The following is a 20,139-nucleotide window of genomic DNA, read 5'->3' on the forward strand; positions in this document are numbered from 1 at the left end:
CCTGCTGGTCCCAAACCCCTGCAGCAACAGTTTGGTTCAACTCGACTGGTTCATCCATTGCTCAGTAACCCACCAACGTAGTCACAATTAATGTTTAAGAATGTCTGTCTAAAAAGCTCCTGAGGATTTGACACCCGTCTATCTCACCAATTTGGTGCAGCAATAATGTGAAATATTCCACAAGGCAATGTCACACTGCATACCCTCAAACACAAGTGGATGTTTTTTTATTATTCATTCACGGGATGTGGGCATCGCTGGCTGGGCCAGCATTTATTGCCCATCCCTAACTGCCCTTGAGAAGGTGGTGATGAGCTGCCTTCTTGAACCGCTGCAGTCCTTGTGGTGTAGGTACACCCACAGTGCTGTTAGCGTGGGGGTGGGGAGGTAGTTCCAGGATTTTGACCCAGTGACAGTGAAGGAACGGTGATATATTTCCAAGTCAGGATGGTTTTTGTCCTACGAATACCTAATACAGTAATAAGAAAGAAGGTGCATTTGTACAACACCTTACACAACCTCAGGATGTTCCAAAACATTTTACAGCCAGTGAGGTGCTTTTGAATTGTAGTCGCTGTTGTCATGTAGGAAGCTAGGCAGCCAATTTGAACAAACAAGCCCCACAAAAAAGCATTGAAATAATGCCAAGATAGTCTGTTTTATTGTTGTTGATTGAGGCATAAATATTGGCGAGGACACTGAGGAGAATTCCCCTGTCCTTCTTTGACTAATTCAATGGAATCCTTTATGTTCACCTGCAAAAGCATATGGGGCCTTGGTTTACCATCTCATCCAAATGACACACCACCAAATGTTTCCTCAGTGCTACAAAGGGTGTGTCAGTCTGGTTTATGGCCTCAAATCTCTGGAATGAGATTTGAACCCACAATAGTTCAGTACCGGGAGTTTTAGTGAAAATTTGTAAAAATGTCCAGACTGCAATACAAATTCACAATCTTATCACACAGTTTTAACACACTGGATAAACATGCCCATCAGTTGCACAAACTTGAAAAAGCACCATTGAACAACAACAACTTGTATTTACATAGAACCTTTAATGTAATCAAACTTCCCAAGATTCTTCACAGGAATGTTAGAAATCAAAATTTTTAAACAAGCCATATAAGGTGAAATTAGGACAATGGCCAAAAACTCAGTCAAAGAGGTAGATTTTAAGCAGCATCTTAAAGGAGAAAAGAGAGGTGCAGAGTTGGAGAGGTTTAGGGAGTGTATTCCTGAATTTAGGAACCAGGCAGCTTAAGGCACACCCACCAATGACGGAGTGATTAAAATCGAGCATGTTAAAGTTTCCAAAATTAGAGGACTGAAGATGTCTTGGAGAATTGTAGGACTGGAGGAATTACAGAAATAGAGAGGGGCAAGGCAATGGTGGGATTTGAAAACGAGGATGAGAATTTTAAAATCGAGATGTAGTTTGACCAGGAGCTAATGTAGGTCAGTAAGCACAGGGGTGAAGGGTGATTGAGACTTAGAGTGGGTAAGAAGGCAGGCAGCAGAGTTTTGGATGACCTCAGATTTCCAGGCGGTACAATGTGGGAGGCTGGCTAGGAGTGTTTTGGAACAGGCGTATCTAGATGTAACAAAGGCGTAGATGCGGGTTTCAGCTTCAGATGAGCTGAGGCAGGGCTGAGTTGGGTGATGTGCAAATGGACAGTCTTCATGTGGCTGGGATATATAGTTAGAAGTTCAGCCTGGGGTCAAATATATCAAGAAGCCATTCTTCAAAGTATTTCTCACTAGTATACTTTAATAGTTTTCTTATAATTTAGTTAATCTTTTTTTTGAAAGCCATTTGGCCTTCAAACTTGCTCTGGCATTTGATAAGTACGTGACTGATCTGATGTTGGTCTCAACTCTACTTTCTTGTCTGTCCCCATAACCTTGACTCCCCTCTCTATCAAACATCTGTCTAACACAGGCTTGAATATGTTCAATGACCACTTGCTCTCTGGGGAAGAGAATTCCACAGACTCATGACCCTCTGGGGATTAAAAGTTCACCTCCTCTCCATCTTAAAAGGTGACCTTTATTCTTAAATTGTGTCCCCCAGTTCTAGCCTCCACCACAAGAGGAAACATTCTCCTGGTATCCACCCTATCTAGTCCCATCAAGACCTTATATGTTTCAATAAGATCACCTCTCATTCTCCTAAACTCCAATGGGTATAGGCCCGACCTGTTCAACCTTTCTTCATAAATAACCCCTTCATCCTAGGAATCAGTTGAGTGAACCTTCTCTGAACTGCTTCTGATGCAATTAAATCTTCTTTTTCAAGTAAGGAAACCAAAACTGCACACAGTACTCAAGATGTGGTCTCACCAAGGCCCTGTACAGCTGCAGTAAAACTTCCCTACTTTTATATCACATTCCCCTTGCGAAAAACAACAACATTCTATTTGCCTGCCCAATCACTTCCTGTACCGGCATACTAACCTTTTATGATTCATGTACCAGGACACCCAGATCCCTCTGTACCACTGAGTTCTGCAATCTCATTTAAATAATATGCTGCTTTTCTATTCTTCCTGCCAAATTGGGCAGGTTCACATTTTCCCACATTATACTCCATTTGCCAAATGTTTGTCCATTCGCTTAACCTATCCATATTCCTTTTTAGATTCTTTACCTCCTCTTGGCAACTTACTTTCCTACCTATCTTGGTGTCATTAGCAGATTTGGCTGCCATACTTTCAGTCCTTTCATCCAAGTCGTCAATGTAGATTGTAAATAGTTGAGGCCGCAGCACTGATCCATGTGGTACTCCACTAGTTACAGCTTGCCAAATAAGATCCATTTATTGCTACTCTCTGCTTTTTGCTAGCTAACCAAACCTTTATCTATGCTAATATGTAACCCCCTACACCATGAGCTCTTATTTTGTGTAGTAACCTTTGATGGAATCTTATTAAATGCCTTTTGGAAATCCAAGTACACCACATCTACAGGTTCCCCTTCATCCTCCTTGCTTGTTATTTCCTCAAAAAGACCTCTAATAAATTAGTTAAACATGATTAACCACCTTTAGGAAAGATGTGGAATTTATATAATATCTTTTCACATCTCTTTCATGTGACAAAGAATTTAACATATAATGAGCCTATCTTTGAAATGAAATCACTTCTACTTTGATAAGTTAGCTCTTAAGCTTTGTAATCCGTCTTCAAGTGAAACTAGGGGCAGACCAAATGGTGGCAATGGGCTGTGAGCCATACCAGACCCAGGCACTAGAAGAGGACAGTGATAGAACAAGCCAGGCCAGGAAACGAGTGGGAAGAATGAGCTAAATCAGGACAACCAATAACTGTCAAGGAGCTTTGAAACTTTGTGTATTGGAGTTTTTGTGTGGGGCACATTGGGATTGTATTTCTCTGTATCTCATACAGGCTGACTGTGACTGTGACTCCCTCTTCCATAAGAAAGAAAGAATTTGCATTTATATAGCCCCTTCCATGACCTTGGAACATTCCAAATTCCTTTACACTCAATTGTGTTTTTTGAGATGTAGTCACTGCTGTAACGTAAGAAATATGATGGCCCTTTTGTGCACAGCAAGATCCCATAAAGAGCAATGAAATAACAACCTGAAAACCTGTTTTGATTGGTATTGGTTGCAGGAGCCTGCTCTTCAAATAAAGCCATGGGATCTTTTACACCCACAGGAGAGGGCAGATGGGAACCCAGTTTAACATTAGAGATGTAAATTACTGACCAAACACTGTAAAGTGTTGATCCCTGCTGGGTGACAATAAAAGAGATTTATTAATTAATGTTAGGTTGAGTCCCTTGAAATTCTAACAGCTGGTGACCACAAAAGGACCTGATGAGCTTTGATCTCTGTTTGCATTATACAGTAAGTCCCAGGGTTCTGATGTTTAGTCTACGTAAGGATTTAGGTGGGGAAATCCAACATAATGTGGTTGATCTAATCACGTGCCAATAATATAAGGCCTGTCAAGAATATCGAAGGATACTAGACAAGTGTTATAGAATAAATTGAGTAAAGGGGACTTATGGACGGATAGAAAGGGGACTTCGATATTGCAGCATTCCCTTAGTACTGCGCTGGGAGCCTGAGTCTAGCTTTTGTGCTCAAGTCTATGAATTGGGACTTAAGCCATCCACAGACTAAACCTTGATCAGAAGGACTTGGGCCCTGGAGTGTCATAAGAGAAAGATCTTCTATATGCCACGTTTCCTGCACCCACAGGTAAGTGAGGATTTGGTGGTGGGCTCTTCCCTCTTAATTTGCAGTTACTTGGGAATCCTTGTTAGTTTCTTTTCCTTCTAACCCAGAAATAAGAGCGTTACCCACGGAGCAGCAACTGACTCACCAGCTATTTTCTCTCTTGTTTGCACCTTCATCATCCTGTGGCCACAGGGTCACCATGAAGTGAACGCAGAGTTACTATTTGCTGCCTCTTCAACACAAGTGCAACTGTAGAAACATTGGGCCAAATCTGGCAGGATGTGCCAAGCTGATTTGGCCCAATATCAGTTTCCTGATGGATGCAAATAACATGTGTGTCCTGTAAGTGCGAGCAATGACTGCCTCTAAACAAAAAGCCTAACCACTCCCCCTTGATATCCAATCCTTTATCATCAGGGGAAGATGTGGCATAGTGGTAATCTCACCAGACCAGTGATCCAGAGACTTAGGCTAATGTTCAAATCATGGCTAGTGGAAATTAAAATCAATTAATACAATCTGGGATTGAAAGCTGGTCTCAGTAATGGTGACTATGAAACAATCATCGATTGTCAAAGATCCCATCAGGTTCACTAATGAAGGAAACCTGCTCTCCTTACTCTGGTCCAGCCTACATATGGCTCCAGACCCACAGCAATGTGGTTGACTCTTAATTTCCCTCTGAAATGGCCTAGCAAGCCATTCAGTTCAAGGGCAATAAGGGTTCGGTAACAAATACTGGCCTTGCCAACGACGCCCACATCCCATGAAAGAACAAAGAAAAACAAAGATTCCCCACCATCGACATCCTGGGTTTGTCATCATTGAGCAGAAACTCAACTGGACCAGCATCATAAATGTCAGGATGCAAGAGCAGACAGAAGCCTGGTTATCAGTGAAAGATTCACCTCCTGACTCCCCAAAGTCTTTCCACCACCTACAAGGTACATGGCTTGGGATGTGGGCATTGCTGACTAGGCCAGCATTCATTGTCCATCTCTAATTGCCCTTGAGAAGGGTGATGGAATACCCTTTGCTTTCCTGGGAGGGTGAAATTCCAACAGCACTTAAAATGCTTGATTGGCAACCCATCTGCCACTTTAAACAGTCACTCCCTCCACCACCGACAGAGAGTGACAGCAGTCTGTACCAAGTACAAGATGTATTGAAGCAACTCTCCAAACCTCCTTCGACAACACCTTCCAAACCCACACCATCCACCACCTATAAGAACAAAGGCAGCAGCTGCATGGCGACACCAACACCTGGAAGTTCCCCTCTAAGCCACACACCATCCTGACTTGGAAATATATTGTCATGCCTTCACCGTCATTGGGTCAAAGTCCAGCTCCCCCCACCACAAACAACACTGAAGTGTATCTGTACAGCCTGGGGAAGAATTTTCCCGTCGGTTAACCGGGGGCAGGGCCTGCTCGCCAGCGCGTGAAATGACCCACGATGATGTCAGGCGTGCGTCCCAACATCACCGCACGTCATTTAGATTGTCAGTTTGGCGGGCACACAGCTGCATCAGCTGCACACCCGATGAACTGTTAAAGGCCTATTAAGGCCACTAACAAAGTAATTTAAGTAGTTAAGAAAGCTGCCCGTAAGGTTGGCGGGGGGGGCACAGAGCCCAGGCGGCCTTCACATTTTTTCATGAAACCTCATCCACGGGCGGGATGAAGTGTTTATTATTTAATTTAAAAATTTTGAAAAAATTAATCGACATGTCCCAGCTCATGTGACAGTTTCACACGAGGTGGTGTGTCCTTAAAATTTTTACTTGCCTTTATTAAATACTCCAGAACTTAAACTGCTCTCCCTTGATCTCACCTCCGTGCCTCAGGGAGATTTCGGCACTCTTTCACATGCACACGCAAAAGAGCGCAGGCTCCGACTCAGGGAACCTCCCACCCACACAGGGAGCGCACAGCGTTTCCGGATATGCGTAAGAACCGCCCACATAAAATGGGGGCGCAGAACTGATCGAGGGCACCGATCGGGTTCACGGTCACTCCCACTCACCCCGGCACAACCTCCTCAACTGGGGGAAAACTCAGCCCATGGAGTGTAGCGGTGGAACAAGGCAACTCACCACTGCCTTCTCAAGGGGCAATTAGGGCTGGGCAATAAATGCTGCCCTAGACAGCGATACCCACACCCTGATATTGGATTTTATAAAACTCACGTAAAGAAAATCCAGCACAGCTTTTAGCTGATTTGTCTTCTGTTTAGGCACATATTATTAACAAGGCTATAACCTGAAGGTCAAAAATAAACGTCTAGCTAATAGATTTATAACTTTGGATAATTAATATAATTACAGCCATTGTGAAATAGGAGCTGGTGTAATGATGGGAACCTGCACACTAACAATCCCTGTCATGGAGAAATGTACTCAAACTCAAAATAATTTAAAAGGCTAATGGAATGTTGATGTTTATTTCAAGAGAGCTGGAACACAAAGGGTTGAAAGTTATATGAGAGTTCTATAACGTTCTAGAGTACTGCGTTCAGCTTTTATTATTCATTCATGGAAGGTTGGGTGTTGCTGGCTGGGCCAGCATTTATTGCCCCATCTCTAAATATCCTTGAGAAGGTGGTGGTGAGCTGCCTCCTTGAACCGCTGCAGTCCATGTGGTGTAGGTACACCCACAGTGCTGTTAGGGAGGGAGTTCCAGGATTTTGACCCAGCGACAGTGAAGGAACGGCGATATATTTCCAAGTCAGGATGGTGAGTGGCTTGGAGGGGAACTTGCAGGTGGTGGTGTTCCCATGTGTCTGCTGCCCTTGTCCTTCTAGGTGGTAGAGGTCGTGGGTTTGGAAGGTGCTGTCAAAGGAACATTAGTGAGTTGTGGTAGTGTATCTTGTGGACAGCCACTGCACCCCAGGTGGAATATGTTGGCCTTAGAGGAAGTATAGTTTCACTAGAATGATACCAGAACTAACAGGGTCAAATTATGAAGACTTTAGGTCAGGCTTTTATTCCCTCGGGTGTTGAAGATTAAGGAGGTGATCTAATTGAGGTGTTTAAGGTGATTGGAGTATTTGACAGGGTAGATACTGTCTCCTCTAGTTGGTGAGTTCGGGACAAGTGAGCATAACCTTAAAATTAGAGCCAGGCTGTTCAGGGGTGGTGTAAGGCTGAGTTGTTCTGCACAGGGCAGTGGAACTGAGGAACACTCCCCCAAAAAAGCTGTTGAGGCTGGGGGTCAATTGAAAATTTCAAAACTGAGATTGATGGATTTTTGTTAGGGAAGGGCATTAGGTTTTATGGAACCAAGGTGGGTACAGATTAACCACGATCTGATGGAATGATAGAACCGGCTCAAGGGGCTGAATGGCTTCCTCCGCTTCAGATGTTCCTAACTTACAGAGTTCAGGAAGGCACCTAGATGTTTGTGACCTGCCAGATGAAGTCCCAGCTTGGCTGTCTCTACACCTGTGAACTGCAGGGGGCATTGCGGGTGCCCTGGGCGTGGGCTATGAGCTCACCTATCTCTTTGGTGTTGAGATATCACCAATTAAATAAAAGGAACAAGAGAGGGAAAGTTGCCAATGAAATTCCCATTAAAATTAAATTTTTAAGATTGCCTATTATTGCCCTGAGTAGGAAATGGGACAGAAGTCCTCTGGGTATTACTGAGGTCCTGCTACCATCTTAAACATGGAACTCTGATTAATTGCGATCAATTAATTGTAAATGGGAATATGGCAGCATTTGTACTTCCTGTATTGGTTTCCATGGAAATGAAAAAGTGACTAGCTGGCCCAAGGCATTGCACTCAGTAGGAATTTTCTATCTATTCTATCACCTTATCCAAAGGGCCAATATTTATCTCTGAACCAATATCACTAAAACAGTTTACCTGGTTACTATATTACTCTTTGTGGGAGCTTGTTGTGCACAATTGGCCACTGTGCTTCCTACATTACAACAGCACTTCTTGGTTGTACCGTGCTTTGATTCACAAGAACTCAAGCAATGGGAGCAGGAGTAGACCAGGCAGCCCATCGAACCTGCTCCGCCATTCAAAACAATCATGGCTGATCTTGGCCTTCAACTCCATTTTCCTACCTGCTCCCCATAATCCCTTAATTCCCTGAGAGACCAAAAATCTGTCTATCCCAGCCTTAAATATATTCAATGATGGAGCTTCCACAACCCTCTGGGGTAGAAAATTCCAAAGATTTACAACGCCTTGTGTGAAGTAAATTCTCCTCATCTCAATCCTACATGATCAGCCCTTTATCCTAAGTCAGCGCCCCCGGTGTTTTAGATTCCCCGACCAATGGAAACAATCTCTCAGCATCCACCCTATCCAAACCCCTCAGAGTTATGTAGGTTTCAGTGAGACCGCCTCTCATTCTTCTAAACTCTGGGGTGGAATTTTTAGGTTGGCAGGTGGTTGCGATCGATTGGCCAGCCAGGCAATGGACCACCGACCATGATATCGGCCCCCAACCGCGATTTCACGCTGGCTGGCCAATTAACAGTCAAGTAAACGGGCGCTGGGCAGCTCCGCGCTGCCGGGATGGGAGTGGGAAGAGGGAGGGCACTGACGTCAGCGCAGGCGTGGGCCAGCACTTCCAGAAAGTTCCCTGAAGGCAGAGAGCTGAAAGCCTGAAAAGCATTAAATAGAGGTTTTTTAAGTCAGGAAAAAAAATGTGAAAGCGTCACAATCAGTTTTACCTGATAAACATGCTGGCCATGGAAACCTCATCCCACCCTCAGATGACGTTCTATGAAAAATGCAAAGTCCGCCTGGCTGATTTGCCTGTCTGCCAACTGTAAGGTTGGACGGGCCACGAAATATTGGAGACACCGAGCTTCGTATCATTAACAAACTTAGATACATTACAAAAACAGAATTACCTGGAAAAACTCAGCAGGTCTGGCAGCATCGGCGGAGAAGAAAAGAGTTGACGTTTCGAGTCCTCATGACCCTTCGACAGAACTTGCGTTCGAGTCTTGGACTCGAACGCAAGTTCTGTCGAATGGTCATGAGGACTCGAAACGTCAACTCTTTTCTTCTCCGCCGATGCTGCCAGACCTGCTGAGTTTTTCCAGGTAATTCTGTTTTTGTTTTGGATTTCCAGCATCCACAGTTTTTAGATACATTCCTCTCTGTCTCTTCACATAAGTCAGGGGTGGGGAACCCCCCAACCCGGGGGCTGGATCTGTCCCATTGCACTTTTTCATCCGGCCCACTCTAGGCTAGCTGCTGCCATGTTCTGATGCCTGAACCTTAGCCACAGTCACCCAAGGCCCAGGCTGTGGGGAGAGTGCGAGGCCTGAGATCCAGGTGTCGGAGCGCAGGGTGGGGACAGGAAGCTGCTCGCTGCCGATCGGGTGGTGAAGTGTGAATAACCCGAGGCGGGGGAGAAAGGGAGCAGAACACCCACCCCCTTCGTTGACTCACCCTCCTCCCCCCCTGTCTCCTCCCCAGCTCCATTGGTGTCCCAGGACAGAGGCTCAGCTCCTGCAGAGTGAGTAAGAGGCCCAGGCTCCAGGCCCAGATGCAGCCTCAGACTGGGAGTTGGCCAGAGCCTTGGGCTGAGTCACTGCCCTGGGCTGGTTTGGGGGTGAGACAGAGTGGGAAAGAAGAAGAAGACGGAGAGAGAGAGAGAGAGACAGAGTGGGAAAGGAGAGAGAGAGAGAGAGAGAGAGAGAGAATGGGAAAGGGAAGCTAGCAAAAAGTTGAGATGAATTTCAGGAGTGCTGTGATTGAGACACCAAAGCTGTGCTACTCATTAAGATAAAGCAAACTCAGCCATCGCGTTAAAGCAATGGGCGAGCTGAACATTTCTGTAATCTCTCTTGAAAAAAATGAAGTTGGTTTTTATGTGTGTGTGGCCCACGACTGATTTTGTCTACGTGTGAGAGGCCCCTGAGAAGAAAAAGGTTCCCCAGCCCTGATCTAAATCATGAATATAGATTATAAATAGCTGAGGCCCCAGCACTGATCCTTGCTGCACTCCACTATTCACTCTCTGCCAACATGAAAAAGCCATTTATGCCCAGTCTCTGCTCTCTGTCCATTAAACAATCCTCTATCCATGCTAATATAATTACTCTTAACTCAATGAGCCCTTATCTTGCCTATTAACCTTTTGTGTGGCACCTTATTAGATGCCTTTTGGAAATCCAGGTATACTACATCTACTGTTACCCTTTAATCTACCCCTACTTATACTATATCTACTGTTACCCTTTAATCTACCCTACTAGTTACATCTTCAAAAAGCTCTAATAAATTTGTCAAACAGCATTTCCCTTTAATAAGACTGTGTTGACTTGCTCTAATCATGCTATGCTTTTCCAGGTGCATTGTTAAGACTTCCTTAATAATAGGTTCCCCAACAATTGATGTTAGGCTAACTGGCCTGTAGTTCCCTGTTTTCTCTCTCACTTCTTTCTTGAAAAATGGTGTAACATTTGCCAACTTCCCATCTAATGGGACTGTTGCTGAATCTAAGGAATTTTGGAAAATCACAGGCAGCACATTCACTACCCCTTCAGCTATCTCTTTTAGAACCCCAGGCTGGATGCTGTCAGGTCCCGAGGATTTGTCGGATTTTAGTCCCTAAAGTTTCCCAATACATTTTCTTTGATGATAGTAATTTCCATAATTTCCTCACTCTTTTTAGCCCCTATGTTACTGTCTGTTTCTGGTATGAAACTTGTGTTTTGTACTGTGAAGACAGACATAAAATATTTCTTCTGTCTCTGCTTCTAAGAGGCCAACGTTTACTTTAGCTACTCTCTTCCTTTTTATATACTTATAAAAGCTCTTACAATCTGCTTTTATATTCCTGGCTAGTTTACTCTCATTCTATTTTTTCCTTTTTTTATCAACTTTCTCATGGCCCTCTGCTAGTTTCTAAAACACTCCCAATCCTCAGACTTGTTATTGTTTTTTACAACATTGTAACCCTCTTCTTTTAATCTAATATTATCCTTAACTTCCTGAGTGAGCCAGGGATGGGCCTTTCTCACTGAGTTTTTGTTTGTCAATGGGATGTATTTTTGTTGAAGATTTTGAATTGGTTCTCTAAATGTTTCCCACTGTCCATTTACCTCCATACCTTTTAGTCTAATTACCCAATTAACCTTAGCCATTTTTTCCCTTGTATTTATGTAATTGGCTTTGTTTAAGTTCACGATTCTTGTTTGTGATTTGATTATGTCACTTTCAAACTTAACATGGAAATTCAATAGTATTATGATCACTATTTCCCAGAGGATCTTGTACCATGACATTACTAATTAACCCTGCTTCATTACACGATACTAGATCAAAGAAAGCTTTATCTCTATTCAGTTCCACAACTTATTGCTCCAAGAAACTGTCATGAAAACATTCCACAAACTCACCTTCTAGACCACTCTTCCTAATTTGATTGACCCAGACTATGTGGAGATTAAAGTCCCCCACCTTCATTACATTTTCTTTGTTACAAGCTCCAATAATTTCTTGTTCAATGCTGTGTCTAATGGTATAACTACTGTTAGGGGGCCTATAATCTATTCCCACCACTGTTTTCTGACTCTTGCTATTCCTAATTTCCACCCATACTGATTCTACTTCATCATCCTCTGAGGCCAGGTCCTTTCTCACTAATGTCCTTATGTCATCTTTTACTGTCAGGATTACCCCTCCTCCTTTGCCATTCTGTCTGTCTTCCCGCAATGTTGTGTACCCTGAATATTTATTTCCCACTCTTGCTCACCTTGTAACCATGTCTCTGTGATAACAATCAAACCTAAATCATTTATCCCTGTTGGTGCCATTAGTTCAACTATCTTATTGCGGATGCTTCACAAATGAAGAACATTTAATTTTAATGTTTTACCTCTATCCCCTACAATGTCCTTATTCAATGATGTACAGATTTTGTTAAAACCTCTGCCCCTCCCTGATTTACTGTGCTTGTTTTTACGCACATTGCTATGCTGTTTTGATGTTTGCTGTGCCTTGAACTTTCTCTTTGCATTTCTAAATCTCCCTTCAACTGAACCCTCCCCACTCTGTTATTCCTTCCTTTTCCTTTCCCCAATGCCTATTGAGAGGGCAGAGAGTCAGTGTTGTGTTATAAATGGCCAGTGTATCTTTTGTGTAGGAACTTTATTTGCAGTGTTTTAAAATGTCTACTCCATGCTTCAGTTCAGACTTCCAGCTCTTTCTACAGTTTGTTTGCTTTTCCGAGTCAACACCCAGGCTCGACCAATCAAACACAGTGAACATCAATAGTGAACAGACAGCCATAATCAAACACAGAAAAATTGAAGACTACACTCCACCACCTGCCCCCCCCCCCCCCCACTCCCCATCCACCCACAACTTCCCAATGCCTGAACTTAAGAAATTGCTTTATGCCTGTATCCTAACTCACTTCAAGTACTGTTCCCCTGTCACCTCTGTGCTTCTGACACTGGCTCCCGGTCAAGCAGCGTCCTTGTTTTCAAATGCCTCCATGGTCTCGTCCCCTACATATCTCTGTAATCTGTTCAAGCCCTAAAAGCTTCCACAATCTCTGCGTTCCTTCAATGCTGTGCTCTTGGAGCATTCCTGATTTTAACCACTTCACTATTGGTGGCCGTGCCTTCAGCTGTCTGGGCCCTATGTTCTGGAGTTCCCTCCCTAAACCTCTCCACCTATCGATCTCAGTCATGAAAGCTTCAGTTGACCCATCAGCCTCCAGTATCTCTTTAAGAGAGGGTGTTCCAGATATCTGTGAAAATGGCCTCGGCCACTGGGATTAAATATCAACAACAATAGTGGGATCATTATAGGGAGCGGCACATTTCCAGGCAGCTGAGCTGAGAATCCCCAACATCCAAAGCATAAACAAATTTGTAGATCCTCGTTAAAAAGTCTTCATCCTATTTTACAAAAATACTAATAAATCCAATAGGAAAATAAGGAGAAATCTCTTTACCTAGAGACTGGTTAGAATGTGGAACTCACTGCCACAGTAAGTGGTTGAGACAAATAATTTAGATGCTTTCAGAAGGAAACTAGATGAGTAGATGAGACAAAAGGGAAATGGAAAGATAGACTGAAAGGCTGAGATGCGTCAGGTGGAAAAGGAGGAGAGTCGTGTGGAGAATAAACAGTAGAACAGAGTTGTTGGGCCAAATGGCCACTTTCTGTGTTGTATAGTCTATGTCATTCCAGGGAATAAAAATTGCTCTTGATATTCATTGTCTGTACACTTTCATTGTAGGGGATAATGAACTATTTTAACTCCAGCTAATGCTTGTTTCCTTTATTTTGAACAGGGTGAGGCCGGACCACCTGGTCTGCCAGGCCCAGAGGTAAGTTTGCTCGATTCATTATTAAAATTCAGAGTAACGCCCCATTGAGATGTGCACGGCACTATTGTCAGCTCCTCCGTGGGCAGATGAGATCTGTGAGATTTTTATTTTGCTTTTATTCAGGGCGTGCGAGGTGAACCAGGAGACCCTGGCAGTCCAGGACCCCCCGGCCTTGCAGGACTTCCAGGAGTGGATGTGAGTAAAGTTTCACAGCTTTTGCCTCTTTTATGATTTCCAAGCCATTTCCAAAGGATTAAATGAGTGGACCTGCGTTCAGTGTCGATGTCCTTGTCCTCCAAATATCCTAAAGCCCTTCCACAGCCAAGGAGGTGTATTTAAAAGTGTAATCACTGCTGCAAACAGTGACAACATGGCAACTACTTTGCAAACAGCAAGATCCTCAAAAGCATGATCAGATTCTTTTGTTTTATTGTTGAGTGAAGGATATAACACTGGAAGGAACCCCCCCCGATCTTTACCAAAGTGTGCCGTGGGCCACCTTGGGTTCATGGCTCACCCGAAACACAGCACCTCCAACCATGCAGCATTCTCTCCGTACAGCACTGTAGTGTCAGCCTGGATTTTGTGCTCAAGTCTCGGGAATGGGGCTTAAACAGATTGGCCTGTGAACCCAACTGGTTCACAAATGTCCATTAGGGGAGCAAACCTGCCATCCTTAACCAGGCTAGGCTTACATGTGACTCCAGTCCCACACGAGCGTGGTCGGCTCAGAGCTCCCTCTCATGCACCCTAGCAAGACGTGCAGAGGTGTCGCCGCCAGTTCAAGGGGGAAACCCTCCACCACGTTTTCGGGGCAAGTAGGGATGGGCAATAAATGCAGCCTTGCTAATGAACGTCGTGGGACCGCAGGCCAAAGGTAAGTGAGGCTGAGCTGGAGGGGGGTCCGGGGTGGGGGGACTCACAGGAAAGGGGATAGCAAGTGAGTTGGAGGTAAGAGCAGGGCTTTGGGCTGGCTTTCGGCAGCCCCTCCCTCTCTGCCTGATAACGAGGCCAGGGAGGCCGCTGGAAAACCTGATATGGTTGCCTTCCAAGGGTCTGGGAAAGCCGTGCGGTTCCTAATAAATCCCTGAGGCGTCACTAACTTGGGGCGGAGTCAGAGATAATGAGTGTCAATTGGCTCATTAATGAGCCTAATTGACATCCTGCTGCTGACAGCCGGGAATCCCGCATCAGTCACACCCGCCCTCCCACTTAATGAGAGGATGTTCTCCCGCTGCTGGGAGGCTGACGCAGCTCCTCTCCTGCAATTCAGTGGGTCTGGCCACCATGGTCCCTGCTGCTGTGGGCTGTGTTAAATCGAGCTCGATAGGGCCAGAAAGAAAAGGGTTAAAATAAGGTGATGGTCTTTGGATTGGTGGAGTGTGGCTGCTGGTGGTGTGTGGTAAGTATCTGCTGGACGATCTCTTTTCTGTTCATATAAATGATTGGGATGCAAGCATAACATTAATGACAGGGAGCATAGGATACTGAGGCAATGTGGCGGAGATTGTTGTTCAGGTTAGTACAGTGGGTAGACAAATGATAGGTGCAGTTCACTGGAAAAAAACCCTGAAATAATATCAAAAAGGCCGCAAGGCTTGAACATATTTTATTTGTCGAGAATGGGTCCCCATTGCTTTCTCATTGGCAGTGCCTCGGCCAATCACAGTCGACTTGCCAACCAATCAGCACCCTTTTCTCCCATAGTATATATTGTTGTGATCGTTTGAAATTTGGCATTCTTGCATTTGTCCTGATGGGTGCAGGACGAAAAGTTTCGACAACATGTCTCTCCTTTCAGCAATACTTAAGTTCTGTATTACAAAGTGACTAGAGTAACATGTTTTAGGAGAAAGGACAGTGAAAGGATGATTTCTCTAATCAGGGTGGAGAAACAGTGAGATCAAAGAATAGAAACAGATCTTTCAAGAATGAATCTGAGTTTTACATATGGAACATCAAACGTAAGACAAGGCTGCACTGGTCCAAATGGGAAGGAAAGTGGAGATGAGGCCATAATTAAATCAGCCACGATTTTATTGAATCGTACATTGTGCTGGTGCATTGTGTGCGTTTATGGGGATCTCATGATTGGACAATTATTGGTTTTAAAAAAAGATACAATGCGGAGCCACCAGAATCCCAATAAGAACAGTAATAAGAATAGGCTTGAAAAATTCCTGCCCTTTTTTTCTGGAACAGAGAATAAGAAGTAATTTAACAGAACTTCCCAAAATTCTGCGAAAGGGCAAATAGAGACGGATTGTTACCACCCATTAGTGAATTAGTAACAAGGGTCCCGAGACCGAGGATTATCCTTGGAAGATTGGAGGGACAATTAAGAAACAGTTTTTTTGTCACATAGTTACTAGAACAGAAAACACTTTCATATTGAAATCCTTGACATCATTTGAAAGGAGTTGGGAAAGTATTTGGATTGGAAAAAAATACAAAAGGATACAGTAAAAGGGTAGAGAAGATTTTTTTCAGTTAGTTCACAGGCTGTGGGCATCGCTGGCAATGCCAACAGTTATTGCTCATCCCTAATTGCCCCTGAGAAAGTGGTGGTGAGCTGCCTTCTTGAATACAACTGAGTGACTTGCTAGGCCATTTCAGAGGGCATTGCTGTGGGTCCGGAGTCACATAGAGCCCAAACCAGTTAAGGATAACAGAATTCCTTTCATAAGGGCTATGGGTGAACCAATAATCCGGCAGTTCATGGGGCAAATTTGAAGCGCTCCCCCAGGGCATTTATCAGGTGGAGGGTGACAAGTGGGATCCTGCCATCCTCCTCCACTGCCCTGAAATGGCAGGAAGGCTCATGGGTGACTTTCCTTCCCCGCCCCCCCCCACTGCCAACTGAGGCCCTTAAGTGGGCAATTAATACCTATTTAAGGGCTTCATCCCACTGCTGCTGCTATTAACCCAGCAACAGGCAGGGGAGCTGGTCATGTGGAGAGCACAGCAAGGAAACCCGTGCGGGTTGCTTGTGGGTTCTGGGCTGTGGTCTGTCATTCGAAGGCGCCCAATGCCTGATTGAGGGACTTGACATTGGGTAGCAGGGGGCCACTGAAAGCTAACCCAATGCTCTTGGTGCTAAACTCCACCCTCTATCTCCACCGCGATCCTACCTAACAACCTACGCACCGCCCCCCTCCCCCCACCCGACTTGTGGCCTGGGTGGTTCCCTCAGCAATCCTGGGTCTCGGGTGTGTGTCCTACCAGCAGCAGCCACCGCCTCCTCAGTGGCGCTACCATTCAATAGATTCACTGACTGCACTCGGGCAGATGGGACTTCTGCCCCCAGGGCCCTTGATCCTGGGGGAAGGCCCATTGTTGCCCATTTAAGTGTCTGGTGGCAATAAATGCAGCAGGCCTTCTCTAAAAGAGGCAGTTATGCAGGGCTGTTACCAGCTGGAGGGCAAGAACCCCATCACCTCCGTTAAATATTGGTCATCATTACTGAAAGTAAGGAGTTGTATTTTATTTTATTCCAGATTAGTTAGATTTAATTAACTCAATTTAAGGTCATGAGCTAGCATGGCCGAATTAGAACCCCTGTCCCTGGACTAGTCCAGCAACATCACCTCTGTGATATGGTGCCTTGCTAGTGAGAATAGGGCACACATTGCTGGCTGAGGAGCTAACTAGGATGCATAGCGATAGGCCAAATGACCTCCTGCGCTGCAATCTCCCTGATTTGTATATTGTCGCTTACTAGGACAAGCTTCTTGTTTCCCCAAAGCACTTTGTGGTGAAGGTGGGACGTTCTAAACATGAGCGTCAAAATTAAAACGAGAAGAGGCATTTTACAGCTGGTGGAATCCATGTTGGGATATTGGGTATGGCCAATAACATGTTGTACATGTCTCAAATCTCACTGCAAGATAATGAAGTGAAAGGTCAAGTTGGTTAAGGAAGGGAGGTCCTTATTTTTCTCCCTCTTATTCCACGCTTAGCACCACAGCCACTTCCTTCCACGGTGAACATCCAGCAGATTGTGCTCCGGGTCTTTTCATAATAAAGACTATTTTTACGTGAACAGGTCGTTAGCTGGTTTCTCAACTGCTCTTCCACTTTAGCAGGAGGACCTGCTGGATGCCATGGTCTTGGAGTCTCCATGCAGCTCCCACTGAACATCAGAAACATAAGAAATAGGAGCAGGAGCAGGCCATTCAGCCCCTCAAGCCTGCTCCTCTATTCAATAAGATCATGGTTGATCTAATCATGGCTTCATGTCTACTTTCCTGCCTGTTCTCCATAACCCTTGACTCCCTTGTCGATCAAAAATTTGTCCTACCCTACCTTGAAAATATTCAATGACCCAGCCTCCATCACTCTCTAGGATGGAGAATTATAAAGAGTCACAATACTCCAGGGGAAGAAATTCCTCCTCATCTCCATTTTAAATATGGGAGACCCCCTTATTCTGAAACTATGTCCTCAAGTTCCAGATTTTCCCACCAGCGAAAACATCCTCTCAGCATCAACCCTGTCAATCCCCCTGAGAAGCTTATATGTCTCAATGAGATCATCTCTCATTCTTCTAAATTCCAATGAGCATAAGCCCAACCTGCTCAACCTCTCCTCATAAGACAACCCTCCCATTCCTGGTATTTGTCTGGTAAACCTTCTCTGAACTGCTTCGAACACATTCACATCTTTCCTTAAATAAGGAGACCAGATGTAGTCTCACCAGTGCCCTATACAACTGAAGCATAACCTCCCTGCTTTTGTGTTCAATTCCCCTCACAATAAATGATAACATTCTATTAGCTTTCCTAACTGCTTGCTGTACCTGCGTACTAACCTTTTGTGATTCATGCACTAGGACACCCAGATCCATCTGAATCACAGAGCTCTTCAATCTCTCACCATTTCGATAATATATTTCTTTATTATTCTTCCTGCCAAAATAGACAATTTCACCTACACCCACATTAGACTCCATTTGCCAGATCTTTGCCCACCCACTTAACCTAAGTCCCTTTGTAGCTTCCTTATATCCTCTTCACAAGTTATTTCTGTGTCGATAGCAAATTTAGCGACCATACCTTCAATCCCTTCATCCAAGCCATTTATATAAATAGTAAAAAGTTGAGGCCCCAGCACTGATTCCTGTGGCACACCACACATCACATCCTGCCAACCAGAACAAGACCCTTTTATGCCAACTCTCTGCTTCCTGTTAGCTACCAATGGAAACCCACAACATTCAGACTCGAGGCTGGAATGCTACCATTGAGCCAAGGCAAGCTCCAAGAGAGGCCATTAAAGGAAGACCTGCATTTATATCTTGCCTTTCACAATCTCAGGACACCCCAAGAGCTTCACAAGCCAATGACGTACAGTTGAAGTTTGGTCACTGTAATGAACTTGATGTACTGGACAGGCTTTTTAGTTGAAACAGATAACTTTTTTACAGAGTTCGTTTAGAAGCTACATGCTTGAACCAGGTCCACGACTAGAAAACTCCACCTCTAAGATTGCCTGTGCTTAGGGCTCATTCGTCAGAACAGTCACATGACCCCTAAAAGCAGTAGGAAAGGTTTTACCTAACATCACTGCACTCACTGTTACAATGCATGGGAAAATTGTGCACAGCAAGATCTCACAAACAGGGAAGTGATAATGACCAGTCTATCCATTTTAATATTTTAATGATGTTGGATTAGGGATAAATACTAGCCAGGACGCTAGGAGAACTCCATTGCTGTCTCCGAATAGTGCCATGGGATCTTTTACACCCGACCGCGGGAGCAGTTGGTACTTTAGTCAACATCTCACTCATCCCCGACAGTGCAGCACACCTTCGGTACTACACTGGAGTGTCAGCCTAGTTTTTGTGCTCTGGAGAGAATTGATAGGATAGGGAGTGAAACTTTCTCTGCTGCAGGGGAGTCTTAGATAAAGGGACATTAAATCTTAAAGTCAGTGCTGCCCATTGAGGAGAGACGTTGGGAAACATTTCTCCACACAAAGGGTGATAGATGTGCTGTACTCTCTCCAAGAAAAAGCAGTGACTGCTGGCTCAATTAATTATTGTAAATCCGAGATCAATAGATACTGTCAGAGCTAGGGAGGGGTGAGGCCGTGCAGGGATTTGACAGCTAGAATGGGAATTTTCAAATCAAGATGTTGCTTGGCTGGGAGATAATGTAGGTCAGCAAGCACAGGAATTTGTTCGATCAATAGATTTTTAGACACTAGGGAAATGAGAGGCAGCAGGAAGGTGGAGTCGAGGTAGAAGATCAGCCAAGATCTTATTGAACAATGGAGCAGGTTGGAGGGGCCGAGTGGTCTACTCCTGCTCCTGATTCTTTTGTTCTTATGCTTGAATGCACATTGTGAATGATGCATTTAGCTGGAAGTGGCAGGTTACTGGGGATAACATGTACACCTTGATCTCTGACAAGAATTACACGAAGTTAACTGAGAACATTAAAGTGAAAATAGTAGAGGGGAACAGCTCATTAAATATATTGGGAAAGACGTTTCAAAATCTGGGATTGTACAATTAGAGAGTATGATGAAGGAACGTGTTGCTTCAGTCTGTCTGCACGCTGTTCAGTGACTGTGTGTTATTTAATGACCAAATACTGCT

General features: G+C 44.4%; 1 protein-coding gene across 1 annotated transcript in view; it reads left to right on the forward strand.

Moving 5' to 3' along the window:
* Positions 1–20,139, forward strand: part of LOC121287008 (collagen alpha-3(IX) chain-like) — a 149,679-nt gene that overhangs the window by 9,929 nt on the left and 119,611 nt on the right. Inside the window, exons 4-5 of the mRNA XM_041204425.1 lie at positions 13,500–13,535; positions 13,659–13,730. Coding sequence (XP_041060359.1) covers positions 13,500–13,535; positions 13,659–13,730 — 108 coding nt within the window. The remainder of the gene's footprint in view (positions 1–13,499; positions 13,536–13,658; positions 13,731–20,139) is intronic.

The sequence above is a fragment of the Carcharodon carcharias genome, chromosome 14 (genome assembly GCF_017639515.1).
Source record: "Carcharodon carcharias isolate sCarCar2 chromosome 14, sCarCar2.pri, whole genome shotgun sequence".
In the NCBI taxonomy this organism is placed as follows: Eukaryota; Metazoa; Chordata; class Chondrichthyes; order Lamniformes; family Lamnidae; genus Carcharodon; species Carcharodon carcharias.